At 36.4% G+C, this 22106-nt stretch overlaps 3 protein-coding genes across 3 annotated transcripts in view; 1 reads left to right on the forward strand and 2 right to left on the reverse strand.

Annotated features, from left to right (window-relative positions):
* klhl10 (kelch-like protein 10) overlaps nucleotides 1-1285 on the reverse strand; it is a 9918-nt gene extending 8633 nt beyond the window's left edge. Inside the window, exons 1-2 of the mRNA XM_011501766.1 lie at nucleotides 720-1285; nucleotides 41-356 (exon numbers count right to left, since the gene is read on the reverse strand). Coding sequence (XP_011500068.1) covers nucleotides 41-356; nucleotides 720-982 — 579 coding nt within the window. The 5' untranslated portion in view covers nucleotides 983-1285. The remainder of the gene's footprint in view (nucleotides 1-40; nucleotides 357-719) is intronic.
* Nucleotides 1286-2070: 785 nt separating this feature from the next.
* Nucleotides 2071-4616, reverse strand: LOC105363944 (mitochondrial basic amino acids transporter). The gene is made up of 3 exons (XM_011501767.1): nucleotides 4559-4616; nucleotides 4260-4387; nucleotides 2071-3154 (listed from the first exon to the last, which is right to left on the reverse strand). The coding sequence occupies exons 1-3, from the start codon at nucleotides 4590-4592 to the stop codon at nucleotides 2225-2227; spliced, it is 1092 nt and encodes a 363-aa protein (XP_011500069.1). The 5' UTR covers nucleotides 4593-4616; the 3' UTR covers nucleotides 2071-2224.
* A 5819-nt stretch (nucleotides 4617-10435) lies between these two features.
* On the forward strand, nucleotides 10436-20913 carry LOC105363945 (neutral and basic amino acid transport protein rBAT). The gene is made up of 8 exons (XM_011501768.1): nucleotides 10436-10540; nucleotides 11903-12045; nucleotides 14701-14902; nucleotides 16483-16622; nucleotides 17759-17952; nucleotides 18446-19430; nucleotides 19911-20179; nucleotides 20455-20913. The coding sequence occupies exons 2-8, from the start codon at nucleotides 11950-11952 to the stop codon at nucleotides 20678-20680; spliced, it is 2112 nt and encodes a 703-aa protein (XP_011500070.1). The 5' UTR covers nucleotides 10436-10540; nucleotides 11903-11949; the 3' UTR covers nucleotides 20681-20913.
* The last annotated feature ends 1193 nt before the right edge of the window (nucleotides 20914-22106 follow it).

Raw genomic sequence — 22106 nt, forward strand, 5'->3', positions numbered from 1 at the left:
TCTTCTACTCTACGTCTACTTTACGGACGCAGCCTCGAACCTGCACGAAATTGCGGAGTATGTATCGGCGCGCGTCGATCTCGAGGTTTCTGCAGAAGTACTCCCTGGCGAAGAGCATGATGCCGATGCAGTTCTCCGGGGTCAAATTCAGTCGGAGATAGTCGCAGCAGAGCTCGAGGACACCAGGGATGTTAAGGTAGTCGGCGCTTTGGAGGAGCTGGCAGACGTTGTCCTGCCTGATTTCCAGCGTCCGTAGGTACGCGTACTCGAGGAGAAGATTCATTATCTTGCTGCTGACGTTGGGTAGAAGGAAGTCCGTCTTCTCCTTGGAGTGGAGCGTCGTTGTAAAGAGCGTTCTAAAATTACGTTGCGCGCGAGATGGAAATTTTTATTGACGACGATGCTCAATGTCGCGTAGCAGTAGCAGTAGTAGTAGTAGTAGTAGTGAGAGAGGCGATGGTTTATGGAATTTGCGAGGAATGAAAGTTTAATGAGGTTTGACGGGGGTTCGTTTGAACAGGACGTTGAGGTTAGAATTGACATCGCTCGAGTTCTTTTACGTTCGACTTGCGTTTGTTGCGCTTAGCCTCGTGACTTACGACCGTTAGGGCAATATAGTCCGATGATGATGATGATATGATGATGATGATAAGTTTATCAACGTACGGCGCGCAATAGTGTGAGAAAGGGGTGGGCGACGAGCTGAGAGACCGGCGCACCTGAAGTACGTGCTGCAGGCGGAGAGGATGGCTCGGTGTATGGGGAAAACGCCGCCGTCCTCGAGCCTGATTACGGCGTCGCAGAGTAAATTGTTTTGCCTCAGGTCGTAGAGCGACTGCATCGCCTGGGTGCTCATGCACCTGCCGCTACCCTGATCGGCAATCAGCCGCTTGGTCTTGGAGCAACATTTCTCAGCCTCCGTAATATCCTCGACGCTGCCGTCGATGCTTCCGATGCTATTGTTGTTCTCGTCCACCTCCATGACCGCGGCTTCGGGTAGCGAGGGCCGGTAGACGAGGCCTCGTCGCGCCACGCGGATACTGACCGGGACGGGCGATTGGCTGGAGGGGTTGGGGAGGGGGGAGAGTTGGGCCCTGAGCTGGCTTATCCTTCGCTTATCAGTGTACGACGTTGATAGTGATCATGTTTACTCTTCTTGGCAATTTTCTCGTTCCGCAGATCGAAACGCTGCAAGTCGAAGGGCGGGTTACACGATAAATTTAGATCCGTAGGGTGGATGGCGTAGGGGCGGGGAGCGGAGCTACGATGCCCTTACGACCGTGACGATGATCGCTGGAATGAATGTTCTAACCTGTTTTTTTTTTCTTTTTTTTTTTTTTTTTTTTTTTTTTTTGGGGGGGAGGGGGGGTGTCAGGGAGTCAGGTGAGTGAGGTTATCAGCGCTGTTGTCGTTTGAACAGTGAATTTGGTTATCGGCGATGTTTTGATGAATAATCGAGATGACGAGCACGCGTTTTCAACGGCTTGATTTTGATCGTGACGAATGGTGGTGCGATATGCGTGTTGGTGGGTTTTTTTTTTTTTTTTTTTTTTTTTTTAAACGCGAACTAGCGCCGCCTCAGGCTGTAACACAGATCTTACATGTCGGGCGCTCACTCGAGGACTGTCAACGCGACGTGTATTGCGCTAATGCGTGATCATACAGACATCGAAATTCGACTAATCGAGCTTCAATGCCCATGCGACGCTGCGAATTTTTTTCAATCGAGACTCGCCGAAACTGACGGAAAACTACTTACGCGCAGGACATCGATACAACGTCATCATGTACGCGGCGATCAATCGCGTCACTCACTTCACTCGACATTGTCGCGCGCGCGGCGCGGGCTTCCATTAACATTCCCAAACACCACCCGCAACGAGACTCTACGGCCTTCGCTAAAAATAAGAAGAAAAAGAAGAATGAAGAAACGAAAAAAAAAAAAAAAGAAAAAAAAAAAGAAAAAGAAAGAGAAAAAAGAAAACATCACGCCCAACGCATCGTTAAGTTACATTATCGCGCGTATCCGACTACGCGACGCGCTTTCGAGAAGTGACGCGTGCGCGCGTGCGTGCGCGCGGGTTTGCTCGGGGGCACGCGAGAATACAGATGTAGAAGCGCTTTACAGTCTTGAAACGTGTGCGTAGTGTTTTGTAGCGGGAGGCGGGGGTGAGTCGGGTGGATGATCCTCGCCGTCTATATTGGGTCGGCCACCGGCACGACATCAGTAGTGTATCATTTCACGGGCCCACTCGAAGTGATGGGCCTCGTCAAACTGTTCCGCACTGCCGTTGGGCTTTTGCGCCGTCTCCTGGGGCACGAGCGCGAGATTCGCCCTCAGCAAGTCCTGCAGGTAATCCGAGTCGAGGAGGGGCTGTATCGAGTGGGGTGCGGAGTCCCCGTATCGATCCGACGAGCTCCAGGAGCTCGGCAGGGGCTTGACGTGGCTGGTCGTCATCTCGCGCGACTCGTCCTCACCGAACAGTCGCATCGTCCAGGTGACGACGGCGAAAGTGACGGCGTTCGTGGGAAAGGCGCGGACGATCGTGGAATTGAGACCCCGAACGAGACAGCCGTAGCCCTCGGTCCTAACGGACTTGCGCAGGCAGTCGAGGGCGCCGGAGTAGCGTGCCTCGGTGTCCGCCTGGAGCCGTGACTTCACCACGTCTATCGGGTAGGAGACGATCCAGGAGGCGGTGCCAGCGAGGCCCCCTGCCAGCAACATTTGCCAGGTCGGTAGCAATCGCTGGGAGCCCGTCAGGGCCTCGTACGTCGCAAAGTAGATCCCGTAGCTCGGGGCCTCGCGCAACAGCGTCACACCGAAGCCGCTGAACACACCCCGGAAACCCTTGGCTCTGTGGATCTCGCGGAGACACTGCACCGGCCCGGTAATGCGCTGCTGCTTGACTCCGGGCTGCGCCTTCTGCAGCTGCAAACGCGTCTTCGCAAGCTCGATGGGGCTGCTCACCGGCGTCTGGGCAATGCCCGCGGCGGCCCCCGTCAGGAAGCAACAGACCAAATGGTTATTGGACTCCGCGGACGGTAGGCCCTCCTTCAGCAGCTTCTGGCTCTGACCATAGACCCCGAAGACGATGGAGTTTATCACCGCGACGCCAGCCATTGGTGATGACATCCCGCGGTAGAGGCCGGCCATCTGTTATCGTAGACACATGATCACACATCGAGAGACAGCTGATTATTTTCTCGTGTTAGTGTACTGTTTTCCAATGTAAATGTCATTATAATAATAATAATAATGTGCGGCTCGTCGAACGGGGAGGGGGATTGTCGAGTTTTTTAGCGGAATATCACCTACTGTATTCGTTTATGAAATTATTTTTAATTTTCAGAAGCACCTAATATAGCCATAGAACTGAACTCGATGATTATGGTTGGTATTATATAATTTTAGTATTTTAGTTAGTATTATCTAATTTCCAAATAAACACGAAAAATTGATTCTTTTTTTTTTATTATTTTTTTTTTTTATTTACACTTAATAATCTGCTCTATTGCAATATGTGCACCAATTTTAATGTAAGCTATCGCTATTTTATAATATTTTTTTTCCTTTTTTTGCTTTCTCATTTATTGGATAGTGCGTAACGTAATTGGCAATAGATAAATACAATGCGCATATGTATTATCTTACCGCTGACAATGAAAGTTGAAAATGTTCAATCGGTAATTAAATAAGAACGAAACGATTGACTGAAATTCATAATTTAATATTTGCATTTTAGTGAACGGACGAGAAACGAGCAATGACAGTTCCAACGATACGAATTATAATAAAATTAATCTTTCTACGATCATTAGTAATTGAAAATTTTCAACGAGAGCATTATTAACAATATTTATATTAAAAATAGATCAAAAGTAGTAGTAGTTACGTTCTAATAAACTTCATCCAATCGTAAAAATTGTTTACATTTATTTCAGCAATAATCGCTCTCTATTGAAACTCAGATACGTGCTTTCAAAGAATTTCCTCTAAAACATTGTTACATTTATCTCTGGGACTAATCATTCAGAATATTATATGAATATTAAAGATTTGCGGTGAATTTTATATCCAATGACATAATATGTGGAAAATAAGTTTTCTTTATTATTTTCTCCCGTACAGATTCATGATATTCAAGCAGTTGTTTAACATAAGGGAGCGCGTTATTGCCTATGGACGATCTATGAGTGCATGCATGCGTATTGGTAATGAGGTAAGGTAATGTCTGGTAAAAGCTGTAATAGCGACTTACCGAATCCTGTACGAGGAGAGTCTTAAAGCAGTGCCACGTCCCTCTGTACTTGGGATTTCGATGGTCTTGCGTCTGAATGTGAACCTTGACGGTGTCAAAAGGATGCCCGACCACGATACCCGCGCAGCCTGTATAGCATCGGCAAAGTAAAAAAATTGGTCTTAATGAATGCTTGACCTTGAACTTACGATATCAAGTGCACGAGACGAGAGGTCGCGGCGTCGTCGCAACCCCCCAGGAGCGATAGAGCGCTCGGCAAGTCGGTCGGAATATTTCGGAGCTCGATGATCGAAACTTACCTCCGAGGCACCCAGCCAGGAAGTCGAGCGCCATGCCTGTCCAAGTGCCGTGATAGGTTCGTACCTCTTTGGCCTTGTAACCAGGGACCCGGGCGCCCGCTGCCGTTGATCAACCGCTGTGAAAACTGCGCCCCTCCTCGTCAGCTTGGGATCCATGTAAATTACGAGCCACTGTACCTGCCCCGCACGATCGTTCGACCTTCCCACGGGTAACCAGCGACGGGAATTGTCGCATCAGTGAGAATGGACGTGGCGGCAGGAGTCCAGCCAGTCGGTGAGGAGGCACTTAGCCCCGTTGAAACTTATGGCGACGACACGCAGTCGTGGCTCTTGATTTTCAAAATTCACCCTCATGCTAATTCGCGACTCCCTTAAATCCTTACTTCCTCGGCTCCGCTTATATTGGCTAATTAACGTCCCCGTCGCTGCTCCTATATATCGAGCGCGATCTACAGCCTCCGAAATTTACCGTCTCTCGTGGATTTGAGCGTCCGCCCGTACGTCTGTCCGTGCAATTTTCACCGATTCTATATCGACTTCTCAGTGCGGACTAGGGATCGTCTGATTCCCGCACGTCGGACTTGTCGGAGCAAAGATCATCGTGTATTATCTGCTCGCCAGAACGTACATGCGCGTCAATAGAGGGAAATCACAAACACGGATACGCACGCCTGTCTATGTCGTTCTGGGGTGAGCTGCTGGGAAGAACTTGGTTACAATAATTTTCATATATACATGTGCGAACGTATTATTACCATGACCTAGTGCTTTGGTGGGGATGAGACGCGGGTCAAACGCTGCCGAAGAAGATGATAAGGGAATATCTTACGACGAGGCAATAAACGCAACGCCGAAAGAAGCAATCATGTTCTCGCCGCCGATCTCTTCCGACGTTGACGGTTCAGCGCAAAAAGCGAACGAGAGCTTCGGCGTAAAAATCGTTTTTTTTTTTTCTTCTCTTTCTTCTTCTCTTTTTCTTTTTGGCGAGCTTCTAATACCCCAATGTGAATCTCTTTATCCGGCTTGCTTTAACAACTTGCATTACTCGATGGGGGAGCAAATTTCATTAGTAATTACATTTTATTATCAAAAGAAAGTTTCTCTGTTGATCCTCCCATATTGACAAATGAAAGCTAAAAATATATATGTAAAATTCGCAATCCAAGCTCACATTCATAATTATACTAAATAGTGAATATCGATTTAAGACATTCGATCTCAATTGATAATGAAAAATAAGATTAGAAAAATGATTGACTTTATCTTTGTACATGAAAATATACATGGACAATATTGCAGTAGTGAAATTCAAAGAAAATCTTGGCGAGTCGTAATATTTGCTCATTGCACAAACTTCATACGTATACTAAGAAAAGAATGCGTAACTATTACTGAGATTCTTGTAGAAAAGAGGGATAAGTAATTATATTAATTATTTGACGCATATTAAAATATCATATTTGCATGTTGATTGTAGACTTTTTGTTGTCACTTATTAATCGTTGATTGAAAAACATTAGATCGAGCGTATCATAATAACAAAAAAAGTAAGTGAAGTACTTTTATAAATGTTGAAAAATTTTAGCACGATGGAAAATCTAAACGTCCAAAGTAAATTCTTTCACTATATATTTTGAGTGGCATTTACATATGTAATTATTTTATTTCTCTCTAAGCACAGTTCGTACAAATATGAAAATGTAATTAAACGTATCAGAGTCACAATTGTTGTTGTCGTATCGATTATGTCAATATAAATTTGAGAACAATGAAGCGTCTGTTTATCGTTAATTATTAAAAAATTTTTAAAAATGTATTACAATGTATCTTGCGCTTATATAAGCATTCTCTACATTGCGCTACTTAATATATCTTGAATTAGTTTTAATTATCGAATTTAATTAAACGACGAATCGTCATTTGTTCGTCATAACTTTCTACGGATGTACGTTGGATTGTAAGAATTTTTCAGAAAAATTATAAAGCAAGTATCGATAACAGAATTTTACCATTAAATGTCATAACATCGATCGTATTAATAATTTTATAATTTTATAAAAAAAAAAAAAAAAAAACTAACAAAATTGCAATTATTATTTCTAAATATGATATTGAAAAAACGATCGTTTTAAAAAAACTTGGAATATTTTAAAATAAAATGTGACTGAGTTTTCTAGGTAATGAATAATCGTTAAGAGAATTTTGAATATCGACTGCTGGTAAAACAATTTCCTGTTTCGTACGTAATCTCATTATGTCCATTTTCCTTTAATTTAACTTTTCAATAATAACAGTAATACAAACAATTTGTATGGATGTTGAAAAAAAGATATAACGGCATGACAATGAGAATTATTCCATTTCAAAATATCAATATTAATGTTGTGAAAAAGACGCTTAATGAATATGATGGCTGGGAATATTATCATTGTATTATATAAAATAGCTTTGATCATAGATTTTGAATACAATACGACTCGGTATTTCCTACTAGTCAACAAATTCATAAGTAAATCCTTGTATTTTGTATTTATAACAGATACCATAATTATTAAAAATGTTACATTTCGTTACATTTATTCATTCCGTAAAGACGTAACTTCCGTGCTAATTGATTTAATATAAAAACTACACAGTAAAGTGTCTATATTAAAAAATGTTCCGTTATCATATTAATTTATAGAATTAAGGCAAAATCTAACGTTTATCTAATAGTGTAATATTTTACGAGTTTGTGAAACGTCAAATAAATCTTCGATTGTTGAGTAGTCCATATTATTTCATACTTATTTTTATTCTGTAAATTAAGCGTCAGCAAACATCTTCATTCAATTACTAATTTTTTCCTTATTTTCTATTGTTAAAACTGACCAATACCTAAATAGTGAATCATACGTCGCAATTGGGCTTAATAAATGAAATTGATTAAATGAAATTATAAACTTTGAGTAATTTTCATTGTTTAATACATTCAAATAAAGTAGCAATTACTAAGACGTAATATAAATAAATATTTGTACAGTTATAGTGTGCGAATTAACGATTAAGTGCGATTGTTGTATGTATTTGAAAAGATACATTAATGGCATTACCAAATGGCCGTTACCAAAAGCATTATAATAACAGAGATAAATATTGATAAATATAGAAAATAAAGGAAAAAAATAATTAATTTTCTCTATCATTTTACTTCATACAGTTTTGTATGAAACTGTTATCATTGCCTTATCCTTAAGTACATCCTGACAGTACAATTGATAAATTGTCAAATTTGATTAATTATGAATTATTTACGTATAAATAAAATTGATTGCATAATAATGAAAGAATTAATAATAATAATATTATTATTATTAGACCTAAGATAATAATAATGTGAAGAATACTAATAATTTGAGATATTAATAGTTATGTTAGAAGCATGTTTATTTATCCAACAGAAATGATTTAAATTGGAATTATGATAATCTTCTAGTACTGCAAGTATAGCGATATAAATACTTTGGTTAATGCAAAATTTGAAAATTACAATGACTTTGCAACGAAAAGCTTTATCGTTCGTTGCACAACGTCCTCAAGTATTTATAAAACAATAAATGGGCGCCAAAAAACCAAAAAAGCCTAGCGATAAATAAGTTTAAACAAGCAAAAAAAAAAGAATAAAAGGATTCTGTCTAAAAGAACTTGTTTGAAAGAATTTCGTAATTTGGCATTAATCGAATCGTTAAATTAGTTTTCTGAAATAAATATCATTAATTTACGATGTATGGTATAATGATATGATGGTATGATGGTATGATGGTATGATGGTATGTATGATAAGGCCACCTTGAAAAATTCAGTTATATAAATTCGATTATTCAATTTCGTTTTTCTTTTCGTTATAAAGCAAACTAAACTAGCGAAGGTATCGATGTTGCAGATATTATTTGTTTTATAAATAAAAGCAATGCTTATACATAATGCTCAAGTGTATTTGACTGATTGTTTTTTGCTTTATTGAAGCATTATATATTTAAGAGCATTGTTGTATAAAAATAACACGAGATTAATATAATTTTGCGACGTAGAATTAAAATAATGGAGAATTCCAATTCAAGTTGGAGATATTTCAATCGACAAGTCATTTGAGAATTACAGGCGAATTTCGTATTAATTTGAATTTGATAAGACATTTATATTTCGCAAAGGCCAAGTAGAATTGTTCCTTTGTCGCACGATATTTTACAACTAAAACAAAATAATTTCAAAATACAATTACATTGTACGTATTCGTAATATGCGCAAAAAAAAAAAAATAGAAATGATAAAATAAAAGTATCGAAGCATAATTTTCATATCTATTATATTACGTGTAATAAAAAAACACAAACGAACAAACAAACAAACAAAGAAACAAATATCACTACTCATTCGGTTCAGTTGATAATTTTTTCTTGGACTTTAAACAAAGTATGTAAAAAAAAAAAAAAAAAAAAAAAATAATAACATAAATGCTTTGAATAAATAAATAAAAGCGCTCCGAATAACTTGAATACTTTTAAATAATTCAACTTGGAATGTTTCGATATTGTACATAAAAATATCATTAAGTAACCCTTTGTCGTCGAGTCTGAAAACGTTAATATTTCGTTATTAATGGATTATGCTTCGCGTTACTTTGAACTTGAAAAGCTCGCAAAAATAACAGTGAAAACAGATTTAGACGAATGTTTTTAAAAATATTTTGAATAAATGGGATAAGAGCCATCGTCGCCTCGAATGTAGTTTAATAAAAAAATTTACAGCTGCCAAAGAAGCGATGTAAAAAATGTGTGAATTTGACCGTCGACCGGGGCATTGACGTTAGATTCGTTAAACGTGGTTTAAATTTATAAAAAATTATTTTTAAAATGTGCAATACAATAAAATGCACACGTCCATGGGTTTCGGAACGAACGGGCGACGAATACAAAACAGATGTTACGACATTGTATTCGTATTTTCTTTCGTCGAATTAATGTTTCCGCTAATAATTCTCTAATAAGCTCGCAATAGTCTGTTCAATTGAACGAATACACAGTAAATATTGTTTTGCAATAGTCCACTGGTTCCGGCAGATAAGTATAATAATTATATAAGATATACATAATTGGCAATTAAAAGAAAAATTTTGAAACGAAGTTCTGCCGAGACGACGACGAAGATCGTCATTAGCTGATACATAATAATGAAATAATACGCCAACAGCAGTGGGAATAAAGAATTCCAATAGCTTGATAATATCGGAGCTGCTTGGGCCTTTTTACGTTTCTCCCTAGCTCCAATAGTCGTCGACCGGATGGATCGTCGGATTTTTACATCGGCTTTTCCTCTTGAGAGGCGTGCACGATTTACGAATAATACGGTTTACATAATTGATCGAATGTGCGAAGTCAACGACTTTGGATAAGCAAACACTGTCTAGGCATCCCGCAGCAGCCATTGGAAATTAAGTGTCGGGGAGATCGTGGTTGTCGCGTTGGCGGTAGGGCGGGAGGAGAATCGGAAGCGAATGTTGGGATCACGCATCCACCGTGTGAAAAATGTAAGAAAAAAAACGGGTGATTAAGAGAGTAACTTAAGCCACGCGCGTGCAAGTTGTTCACCGAGTCAAAATCACCGCCGACAATCTATATATATAAAGTCGTTGGCGGCGCGGTGGCGGCGGCCTGCCAATAATAGCAGCTCGGCCGGCAGATGGGGCGCGCGACGCCTCGCCGTCGGTCTCAACGATCCCTCCGGGCATCGATCGTTCGGGGCGCGCGGGGGCGGCATCCCCGGGCCGCCCGGCAGGTGTCAGGGCGGAGCCGGAGATCGCGGGTGCGCAGCCTCGATCCGCTCAGTCAGTCAGCTGGATAGCTTCGCTAAATATATAACGCGGTCGCTGCGGGAAGGGCCGCCGCTTCCGGAGCTTGCAGCTTCTTTTATGGGCACGCCGAGGGCTCGCCGGGGCACGTGCAGGTATTGGCCTAAGCGAGACTCCTCCTTATGGCTTCCCCGAGGAAGACGAGAGCGTACTTGTAGCTGGTCGGTTGGTTCACGGTGGCGTGGTGACAGTGGTGTGTGCGTGCATGCGCTAGGGTGGCTGGGTAATCGTGAGCGGGGCGGGGGTTGACGAGGTGGTAGTGGTGGTAGTGCTGCTGCTGCTGCTGCTGCTGCTGCTGCTGCTGCTGCTGCTGCTGCTGCTGGTGGTAGTGGTGGTGGTTGACGAGGGGAGCTGATAAAGGAGATAAAGGACTATCCGGGAGGAGCTTTTCGTGAAACTGCGACGAAACGTTGGCTCCTGACCGACGACGCTGTCCCGAAATCTTTCCTTCGAGCCTCGAGCCTATAAACAAAACACCGTGTCGGTTATGCAATGTGAGCCGTAAGAGTCGTCGTGTGCGTGTTGTAAGCCGAGTCGAGGAACGTTATTTTATTAAATTCGGTACTCGGTAAACGCGAAGCTCGTGAATAATCGTCGCGGTGAATTATCGGGGCATCCTCCTATTAAAATCTGCCCCACGTGCTTGTTTAAGCATTTATCGGATATTCCGATCGAGTGATTTTTACAGTTTGAATACGTTTAATAAGCGCGCTGGTGATAAAAGTTCGCTTTGTCCGTTACGACTTGGCCGCGCTTAATTGTACATCGCCGATTGTTCTCGAGGAAATTAATGTAAGGCGAGGACGAGGAATGCAAGGAGTAGAAGAGCCCATGCGTTATGCCTATTGTTCTCCGCTTGGAATTCTTTGCTCTCGATCGGCTTGTTTGCATCGGCAAACAAAGCGGACTACTCTTTCTGACGCAATGATCGATAATCCTTCGACATACGACTATACCATCGCTTGGGAACTTGTCGCGCGTGGATCAACCCACACGTGACGTCGAAGCCGCTGTTGGATAATTTTTCGTTATACGCTAGTCTCGCGATTAAAGGTGATTATTTAACACTTGATATTTGCAACTTTGCGCATCCATGGGATCGGTAACACATGTTAATGCAAATGTTGGTCTTTTTGAGTCACTATTGGTGTAACAGGTGGATGATACGTGACGTCGTGTCGGTGAAAGCCGTGCCAACGAGCGGGGAGACGATGATTCGAACTTTCGGGATGCGTACAAAAAACTTGAGCGACGAGCGTGAACTATTTATGTATTAATAAACGTAAAATGATTTTAGGAAAATTATTCGAAAAAAAAACAAGCGATTACATGCTCGTGCAATTGAATGTCGGCCAACATTCTAAACGATGCATTACATACCTTAATGATATTATTAATTCCGGTGAATAATTTTTGACAGTAAATTAACGCGTTCTTTGATTTCGTTTAATTTTTAGCTTCGCCATAATCACTTTATCCCGCTGAGGCGTTGGAATCCTTCGAAATGAGTAATCCAAAGTCAGATGGGCGCTTACCGGCTATACCGAACGATATTATAACATCGTCGAGCTCGCAGCCCTTCATTCAACAAGATCAACAGGTCTGCATTATTCGTAAAAATCCTATAATATGCATCGTGTTATTGACTATGCAAGTAGCCACTAATATTTGCAAGAATTTTCACCGAATTGCATTGCCGTCGCTTACTACATACGTACGTACGCAATGACAGATTGAGCATAAAGGAAAAAAGTAGCCTTATACAATTTCGTTATATTTTTTTAGGCTCATCCCCCTCCTCTCTCCCCCACGCCCGTCACCCAAACAATTGTTGCCATTATATTAATGCATTGCTTTATACACTGCGGTCGCTTATATCGAAACGCCATTAAATCTCTATTTTATGTGAGGAAAAAAAAAATAGTCGAATGACGCAATGTAGCCTTAAGTGCCTTTGATGCTAAATAAATAATAAACGACTTGAATAATGAGTATAAATCAAAGGAGGATCAATTTTTATTTCGGATGTAGCATAACAAATTTTACGACAATTCTAGTCGCTTATGGTTATTCTCTTTCGAGATTACCGAAACTATTTTCTTTTTCATTTCAATCATTAACGATAACGTATTGCTCGTGAAAAAAGCAAGCCGAACACATCGAAACTCTCACCGTGTTCACCTCATGCTTTAATGTTTGTTGCTGTCGATTGTACACGACATTCGTGTCAACAAGAGCACATTATGCTTTAATCGTAATAAACTGTTATTACGTAGCAAACGTTTTACAAATGTCACACGCTACAATATAATAAGACACGTGCGATGAATGTTCCGTTCACTTGCCATGTAATATGATTTTTTAACAATTTTTTTTTTTTACGCGAATGCGTTTTTAAGGAGTACGTTGTGCCATTAGCATTTTTTTTTTTTCATTAATAAAAAGTTAAATAATTACATATCGTATTGTACGAATAATTAAAAAATATACGCAATATTAAAACAGTCTCTTCGTATACATTCAATATAAATATATTGACAGAATATTGATGCTTTGTCGGCCATTATTTCTCGTTTTTTTTTTTTGGCTTAAAAAATTACAATTGTCGAATGTCGTTAGACGCATAAAATAAGTAATTACGCGAAATAAAAAAATTATACGAGGCTGAAAGATCTGACGACGTGACTGCTGTGCTTTGTAAAAGTCGATACCAATGCTATCGACCTTCCCCTACAAAACTTTTTGCCATTTGAATAACAATACGGCGCGAGTGTTCAAAGATTTCGTCGAAGCTAAAGCAGATAATGCGATAAATTAACAATAAAGTTGTATCGAACACTTATTGGTAAATTCAATTATTTGCTTATTCTAAAGTGGAACTGGTCTTAAATTAACATTTATTTCTGTGATAATTGTAAAACTGACATTAAGTTGACATTAACGTTTATCACGTAGTGAAACATAAATATAGAACGCATATGCACCTCGATACATAGATGGAAATTTACATAAAATATCGTAATTAATTTACTACACTTTTGTGTGCGTGCGCGTGTGCGCGTGTGTGCGCGCGCGTGCGCGTATATATGCATATACGTATGGATATATCTCATTACTTACATACAGGACTAATAGAGGTCAAATACTAATTCCCTGATTCACCAAGTTACATGTTGCGCTGAGAATTCGGAATTAAAATTTATTTAAACTATTTGTAAATTAAAAAACGTAATTTAAATTTTAAAGTAAATTAAATTTAATCGGCTTGTCATATTAGTCGATTAAAGCCTATGGAATATTCACATTTTTTTTCTCCCTAAGCCAATCGGCAGTAATTCAAAAGTAATTTATTCAAATTTATTCAATATTTATTAATATAATTAATTATTGAAGATACCAATGTTTTTATCTTATTTTTTAAACCTCAATTAACACTGTTTATATTTAAGATTTTTAAAATATACGATACGATATATAAATATACGATTTAAATTATAAATTTATTCAAAGTTGTTGTTTCAGTTGTTTTTTTATTTTTAATTTTATATTAGTAAAGGAATTTAAGGAATTCTTACAAATGGTTTTTAAAAGCAAAAATATTTAAGAAAAATAATTTATTTCTATGCTCGCGTATAACATTAGTTTACAAAAAGTTTTAATAATTTATGTTAATTAATGGATAATTTTGCAGCGCCTTCGTCAACAATTAACGATAGAAACCGAAAATTAAGAAAATATCTAAAAACGATCTTAACATTGAAAAACTTGACAACGATACGGCAACTTTGGCAAATTAGATGTTTTTCTATACTTTTTATATAATCTTTTGCCGTTCTATCGCTGAAATCGTAATATTTACGTTGTACGTGCACCCATGTATTATCAATCTGTTTCGATTCAATTTCAAATGCAATCCTCTAATCCCTATCTAATATCCCAATAAATCAACATGAAAACAGAAATAAGGACAAAAGCGCGTGTCCTACATTTTATAAGAAAACTGGTATTATGTACGTACGTATGTAAATTTGCTCTCCGAGGCAGCAGACTTTTGCTTTTGCGCATCGCGAATTCTAAAAAATTTACTTAAATTCGGGAAGAATGACCAATTAATTGTCCCTCCCGGCAATCGAGATCAATCGAGACGATCGGAAATTCTTGCTCTAAGCGAATTCGCTAAGCGCGCGCAACTTAAATCGCACGATATATGTTCTCATTAAACGGCGAAAAATGCAACGTTCGACGCGTGACGAAGGACGAGGAAACGTCGGACTGTCCACTCTTGACCCCGAGCCCACCACCGGACCAGGCGCAGAATTCCTTGGACAATCCAACCACATTCATACGCCGTAACGACTCGTCGACGCTGCTGGACCAGACGCTCAACAACATCAATAGCGAGGACGGCCTAACATTCTTAAATATTGTCAATAGTTCGTGTAAGCCGATGCACGATGGTAAGTGCACTTGGCTTCAGCCCTTTTTCATTCATATTTCTCATGCAACATAATCCAACCAACAGACTCTCGATCCTTTGATTTGCTATTTGATTTCATATTGTCATCCAATTTTTTTTCTTTTTTTTCTTTTTGTAATAATAGGCAGTCTCATTGGCTTGAGACACCTGCAATAAGGAGCTTGGAAAGTGGGTTATTAACTTGGCGCTGCCTAGGATTACTATAAATTTTTATAATTATTATCCTTGATTGTCTGGAACTTCGTCACCTACCTTATGCTCTATCGTAAAATATTGATTATCACGGGGATTTATCGAAACGCGTGGGTATGCGAAAATATTATATTTTCTCGTATTATTGCAATACGATCGTATATTTATTTACATTTTACTAGATACACGGAGTGAATAGGTAGGGAAGAATTAATTGTCGATTGTTTAAAACTTATCGTGAGCTTTCTTAAATTACGTACTGTGGAAGCAAGCTACCAAGATTAAAAACTTTATATATTAAGAAAAAGTTCATTTTCCAATGATTTCTTAATATTTCCAAAAAAAAAAAAACAAAAAAAAAAAAGCTTTTAAAGCTCTATATGTAACAATATTCGTTGTCAATAGTATCAATTTCAATAAAAATCTCCGTTTTACCATTTAAAAACGATACGTTAAATTAAAATTTCTTCCCCCCCCCTCCCCCTCTTCATTCTAACAAATTATTCTAATAAATAAAAGAAAATATTTTTATTACTTATTGAAAATCAACCTTTGACTATTGTTGTACATACGTATGCCGAATAAAAGTTAATCCTAGTAATTTTTGTTTCCACATACTTCTGAGAATCTCTAATTATAAAAATCCTAGCTGTCCTAAAAACTACGTTAATTGCATTAAAATAAACAATTTTTGTATATATAATAAGTGTAAGTTATAATTATTATTTTATTTAATTTTTTTTTTTTTTTTTAATAGAGCATATTATTTAAAATGACTGTAATGATAAAAAGATATCGAAATCAGCTTAATTTACATGGCTTTTACATAGAGTGTTGATTAAAAATTTCTAATCATTAAATTTTCATGTTTTTACCTGGTTTAATGGTAAATGTTACTTTATACGTGTTGCCTGATTTTTACATGAAAAATTTTTTTTTCAAACGATTGATTACGAATGTCGTATTGGTGATAATGGAATAGGAAGGGACTCGAATAAGCCAATGATGATGTTTTGTATCTTTCATTGATTCATCAATTAATTCCGTTTAATAACCTTTCCTTAATAACGTTCAATAAAGGCTTGTTAGAAATAATTTTGAAGAATAATATCCAAGCTTCATTCAATAAAATTCATTAACAACGATTCTAACTGTTTAAAGAATAAAAAGCTATTTTATGTATCGCGATGATATATAGCTCCAACAGTATTGTAATGCAATGGGTCTCAAAATCATTGGATTTTATTAATATACGAGTCAATTGAATAATGCTTTTATCACGAAAATACGAGCTATGAGACCAACGGCCTTTAATAATATCACGAAATAATTTTTTCATTATGCATAAACAACGAAATGCGACTACAGAACCAAGTTCGCGAGATCCAATGGTCGAAACGAGCAGCAATAGTGGCAGCAGCAGCGATACAAATGAGCCAGTTTGTACGCAACTTCTTACCCAATTAAACACCGCATATACTCATTTAGCTCCGGATGCACAAGCATTGGTAAGATCTTTGTACTCGCACATTTGTAATACATGAATTAAAAGTGAAAGATGCGATAATATGGTACGCGTTTGTAATATGAAGCCGACCTGGTCGTTTTTTTTTCTTTGGTTTATTATTTTTTTCTTCTTCTTTTTTTCTCATCTCGTGGTGCACGTTGCATTCTTTTTTTTTTTTTTTTTTTTTTTTTTACATTTTGTTTATATTGCATAGATAAACATAAATACAAGTTAAATATAATGCCTAATTAAAATAGTCTTTGCCAGATAATGTGTAGAGGTGCCAACATGCTTCTCGTGATAATTTATTTACGTCCTTCCTTGTAATTGATTAGTGACTGTCAGTCAAATCATGGCCGATAACTAATATTTATTTTAAGACTACATCAATGTATTGGTTATTGAAACAATTTGAAGATATATATATATATATATATATATATATATATATGTAATAAGAATTTGTAATTGTACAACGAGAGATATTAAATATTTAGATGAGCATGTCGATGATTTTGTATTTATATTCAGCTTTACCGAAAATCGATTAACACAAATATTCAATCTTTCAATCTTTTAATTTTTACAATATATTACAATTAATATATTTAAAATGAAACAAGAAATACTTGTTGTTTCTTAAAGTTCATTCTAACAAGACTTGGCAGCTTCGTGATATTGCAAGTATCATTGTTACGTCGATGATATTACAATAATACTTTACGGAACAATTAAGCGTTTTACACATGTTATGAATATATTGAATTGAAGTTAATATTTCACTTACCCAAGCATTCAAGATTTATTTCCTATCTTTCAAAATACTCGAAATAAATCTACAAGTGTCAACAGTGAAAAGAATGAGATTAAAAAACAAAAAAAAAAACAAAAAATTAGTAACGGTATATACATAATAAATTATTGTAATTGTCGTTGCTGTTGATATTATTATTATCGTTCATTATTATGCCAATAGTGTTGATTGAATTTTGAAGTATAACTTGAATATAGGTAGATATTTGTATAAAATTGTACAAAAAATCATGTTGAATACTGTTTAGTAAAAAAAAAAAATTGATATAAATGTATGTGACGTATTTGTCAACGTATGTTACAACTTTACTTTTGTCTGTCTAGTTTTACAATCAAGAGAATGGGGGTAAGCCACCACTTACTGGTATACACTTGGTTGTACCGAAGCCGCCTAAAAATTACAATTTTATGAGTTGGAACTGGCCGATTATACGAAAAACATTTTTTTGGTCACTAATGTCAATATTTGCTGGATGCATTGCACTTGCTATTGGTGTTATAGCAACAATGCCTAAAAGGTATTTGATTAATGCTATTGATCATTTGTATGAAAAATTGATACTAATCGGTACAAGCACGTGTAATGATGTTGAATTAATAATAATTAATTATGAATTATAATTATAAAATTGACAAAAACAATTATCATTAATGGGAATTTTTCATTAGAATTAACTTATTTATAATATTTATATACGTATATAAGACCGTTTTAATTATTATTTGCTTATTATATATCGGCACTAAAAATACCTAGGTCATTTTGCATATATAGAAGATTAAAATTCTTTAAAGAAATTTATTTGCCGTTTAGAAAACTTTATTGGGTAATATATATATATGATTACATTTTCGTATAAATAGCCGAGAAAAAAAAAATTATTGTTAGTATATTATCAATACGATAGGATTTATCTCATCCTATCCGTCAATCGACAATGAATTTCAATACATCAATTTATAATTAACCTATTTGACTAATCTGAAAATTAATTTCCTTTTATAATTAAGATGCGACCCCGCAGTGGAATGGTGGCAAGGCAGTTTATTTTATGAAATATTTCCAGCTTCGTTCGAAGACTCTTATAAAAATGATGGAATCGGGGATTTACGTGGCATAATTAATCGATTAGATTATTTAGACAATCTCGGCGTGAAAGGGATTCGATTGAATTCCATATTTTTATCTAAACAGTATCCTCAACAATACATGAATATCGAAAGCCTGACAGAAGTTGAGCCGACTCTCGGGACCTTGGCAGACTTCGATGACCTGGTAACGGCTATTCACAAAAGAAATATGGCTGTAATTTTGGATCTGCCGCTTTATCCTTTTGTCAAAAGTCTAGGCGACGAAATTCCAGATAGCAACGCCACTCGAGCGCCGAATCACCAGAAAGCAGACCAAGTCGCAACATTGATCGCCCTGCCCTCGCATCGTAAAACACTAGAAACATTGCAGATCGCTTCAGTTGAGGGGATTACAAACATCGAGGGATTTAATGTTACGGATAACGACTCCACTGTCGATTTTGTCCCAAGTAACGAAGTTACCAAGGCCATCGACTTTTGGCAAAAGAGAAAAGTCGACGGCTTTTACCTTAAAGGTCTCGAGTATTACACCAATAATACGAATTTCGTAACATCATTAAGGCATTTCAAGTCAATTTTAGGCCCAAATAAGATTCTTATGTGCAGTGAGAAGGCGCTTTCGAGTGCCACGGGTGATTCCCGGAATGCAATATTAAACAGAATGGATCTAGTAGATGTGATTCTCGATGTGGCAAACGGCACGAGAAACATTAAGGATCAAGTGTCGAAGATACAAAAGGGCCTATTGTTTCAGAAAGCCGGTTATCCGTGGGTGCACTGGTCCACCGGGAGCGTGGATACTCCTCGATTGGCCTCGACATTACAAGTTGCGAATGCCAGTCTCGCGGTGTCGTTAATGGGAATGATGCTGCCTGGTACGCCCAGCGTTTTTTACGGCGATGAGGTAACGCTAAGGTTTATTTACTATTTTTAATGCTACCGGGTCCACCCGAATGCCATAAATAATCGATTTCATTACAAATAATTATCAATGTTATTGAACTCCTTATGTGAGCGTGAAAGTTAATTATACAAGGCGACATATAAGTGTGGGTAAAATTTTTTTTCATCGCCTAACAATCGAACAATTCGAACAATCGAAAAGCATCGATAGCGTCGAATGCATAGTTTTTATCTTTTTTTCTCGCGCATCCGCGTGTATATAATTTTTACAGTAATAATTATCTGGAGTTATATAGTTGATGTCTGTTTGATTTTTTTTTTCTCCTAATTTCTTATAGATATAAACTATCAAATTTACATAACAAATACTTATATGAATATATTAGAAACGAATGATTTGAAATAAGATATTGAAAATGGCTAATTTACATTATTGCTCAGCTAAGCATTACATTCTATACAATTAATTCTGAAAATATAGATTGGGCTGCTCAATTCGAATAGTAAAAAATACTCGCATCTCTCTCATCTATACAATTTAGTACCTATGATTTGGGATAATCAAAATAGCATTGATGAAACGTTGCCCAAGTATTTAATTGTACCATGGATGCCGGAATCTGATAAACCAGCCACGACTAATTTAACCGGACTTTTACCTAATATGGCCAAATTACGCTCGGAGACGACGCCTATTTACGTTAAAGCTGTACTTAAAAATGAGGAACCAATGGCAAATAGTGATATTCGGTAAGTATTATAAGCTATTGTGACGTATAAAAATAAATTAGAAAATGTTTATTATAATTTGTATTGATAAAATTGATTAAATACACTGGTGCTTAAAAATTATTGTTATTGTTGTTGTTTTTGTTGTTGTTGTTGTTGTTGTTGTTATTATTATTGTTGTTGTTGTTGTTGTTGTTGTTGTTGTTGTTGTTGTTGTTATTATTATTATTATTATTATTATTATTATTATTATTGATTATTAATTACCGCGCATTATATAAATAATATTTTTACAGGTATACGGGAAACGATATGATTGTTATCGAGAGGTGGTACCCACGAAGAAATACGTACGTATTTGTGGCGAATTTTGGCATGCGCACTCAAACGAAAGATTTATCATCGTTATATTATGGAGGCCATGTAGTAGTTGGACCCGAGCACAAACTTAATCGAAATATATACTTTAAGGAATTGATCATTCCTCCTGGCGAAGCCTTTATTATAAAACTCGACAAATGAAGACTTAGAAAAGAATCTGAGTAAACGTGGAGGATCCTATTTTAAGCTCCGTGACATAAGGCCAACATACCGTTTATTTTTATGTGTTATAGTCATAATGTCTGCAGCAGTGACTCTTAAGTAATGATACGATATATTTATTGAAAATTCGAAATCTGAATCGAAAAAGGAGCCAAACAAATGTGAAAGTTTACTTAAATACGAAAAAACATCAATGTTGTATTTCTATGTTTATTTATATATATATTTTTTTTTTATTATTTTTTTTAAATTATTTATAATTGTCTTTTATTCATTTGGATGCATTGTACAAGTTTTATTATGCATGTGTGCATATTTTCTGTGATGTTGAAGGAAACAAACACATTTTTTCTTAATCATATACGTGTGCACGCAAAATATAGAAAAACTTATTTTAAAGTAAATCTATTGATATTGATAGCTGTAATAGTATTTATTATAAGCGTTTGAAATAATCGTGCAGGGCTGAAGTATTAATCTAATCATACTTAAGTGTTTATTATGATTACTGGCATACTGTAAGTGCCATGTTTTAATTATTTTAATTATACAGTTGGATAGTACATGGCGTACATCGAGTTATATGCATATTTTATTTTGAATTTTTTGGTTCTTATATTAAAAATATACACCATTTGTTTGTTAAAATCAATTAATAATTTTATATACAATAACGAATAACGTTTTTTTTTTTGTTTTTTTTTTTCTTTCTTTCTAATATTGACAGTATTGTATATAGCCACTTTCCGTGCAATTGCAAATTTCAAATTTATTCGAAAACTTCATTTACTTTGTGAACGAAGTATTCTGAATCGACTCTATATAATGGATAAAAAAAATTTTTAATTAAATCTCGATAATATTAATGGATTAGAAGGAATTAACCATATAATATTCAAAAATTCAATTGAATCGTAAAACAGAGTTTATTCTTCGAAGTATTATTTTATTATAGTACTTTTTATAGGAAATTTGTTAATTGCAGATAATTTTGTGGTAGCATTAATTTAAACATTGGAGATAATTTTTTGTAAATAACAACAAAATAAGCTAATACGTACAAATTTATTTTGCCGTTAAAAATTAAACAATACATCTAAGTAGAATACAATAGTAAATTACAGAAATGTAAGTAACTGAAACATTTGTTTAATATATCATTGATCATAAAATAATTAAACCATAATTTACCATAATTTTTTTTAATATTTGTGAAGCTTTGGATTCGAATCATTTACATCGAGCCGAAAGATAATTTTATAATCATATACATTTATGTTTTTTTATAGAATTTTATTTCTTCCTTTACAACTTGTAAGGTATAAAAAATTTGTAGAAAAAGTATAGAAAAGTACCGTTTTTATCGGAGGTATTTTTACTAAAGTATTATGAATAACAAAGAATA

Source organism: Ceratosolen solmsi, unplaced genomic scaffold (assembly GCF_000503995.2).
Source record: "Ceratosolen solmsi marchali unplaced genomic scaffold, CerSol_1.0 scaffold23, whole genome shotgun sequence".
NCBI classification, from domain to species: domain Eukaryota; kingdom Metazoa; phylum Arthropoda; class Insecta; order Hymenoptera; family Agaonidae; genus Ceratosolen; species Ceratosolen solmsi.

Bases quoted from the DNA above. Each gene is read 5' to 3' on its own strand.
- LOC105363944 (XM_011501767.1), bottom strand. From the start codon at position 4,592: ATGGCGCTCGACTTCCTGGCTGGGTGCCTCGGAG. The intron at 4,388-4,558 runs GTAAGTTTCGAT...GATGCTATACAG, and splicing joins CCTGGCTGGGTGCCTCGGAG to GCTGCGCGGGTATCGTGGTC. The intron at 3,155-4,259 runs GTAAGTCGCTAT...CTACGATAACAG, and splicing joins CTCTCCTCGTACAGGATTCG to ATGGCCGGCCTCTACCGCGG.
- LOC105363945 (XM_011501768.1), top strand. From the start codon at position 11,950: ATGAGTAATCCAAAGTCAGATGGGCGCTTACCGGCTATACCGAACGAT. The intron at 16,623-17,758 runs GTAAGATCTTTG...TTGTCTGTCTAG, and splicing joins CTCCGGATGCACAAGCATTG to TTTTACAATCAAGAGAATGG. The intron at 17,953-18,445 runs GTATTTGATTAA...TTTATAATTAAG, and splicing joins ATAGCAACAATGCCTAAAAG to ATGCGACCCCGCAGTGGAAT.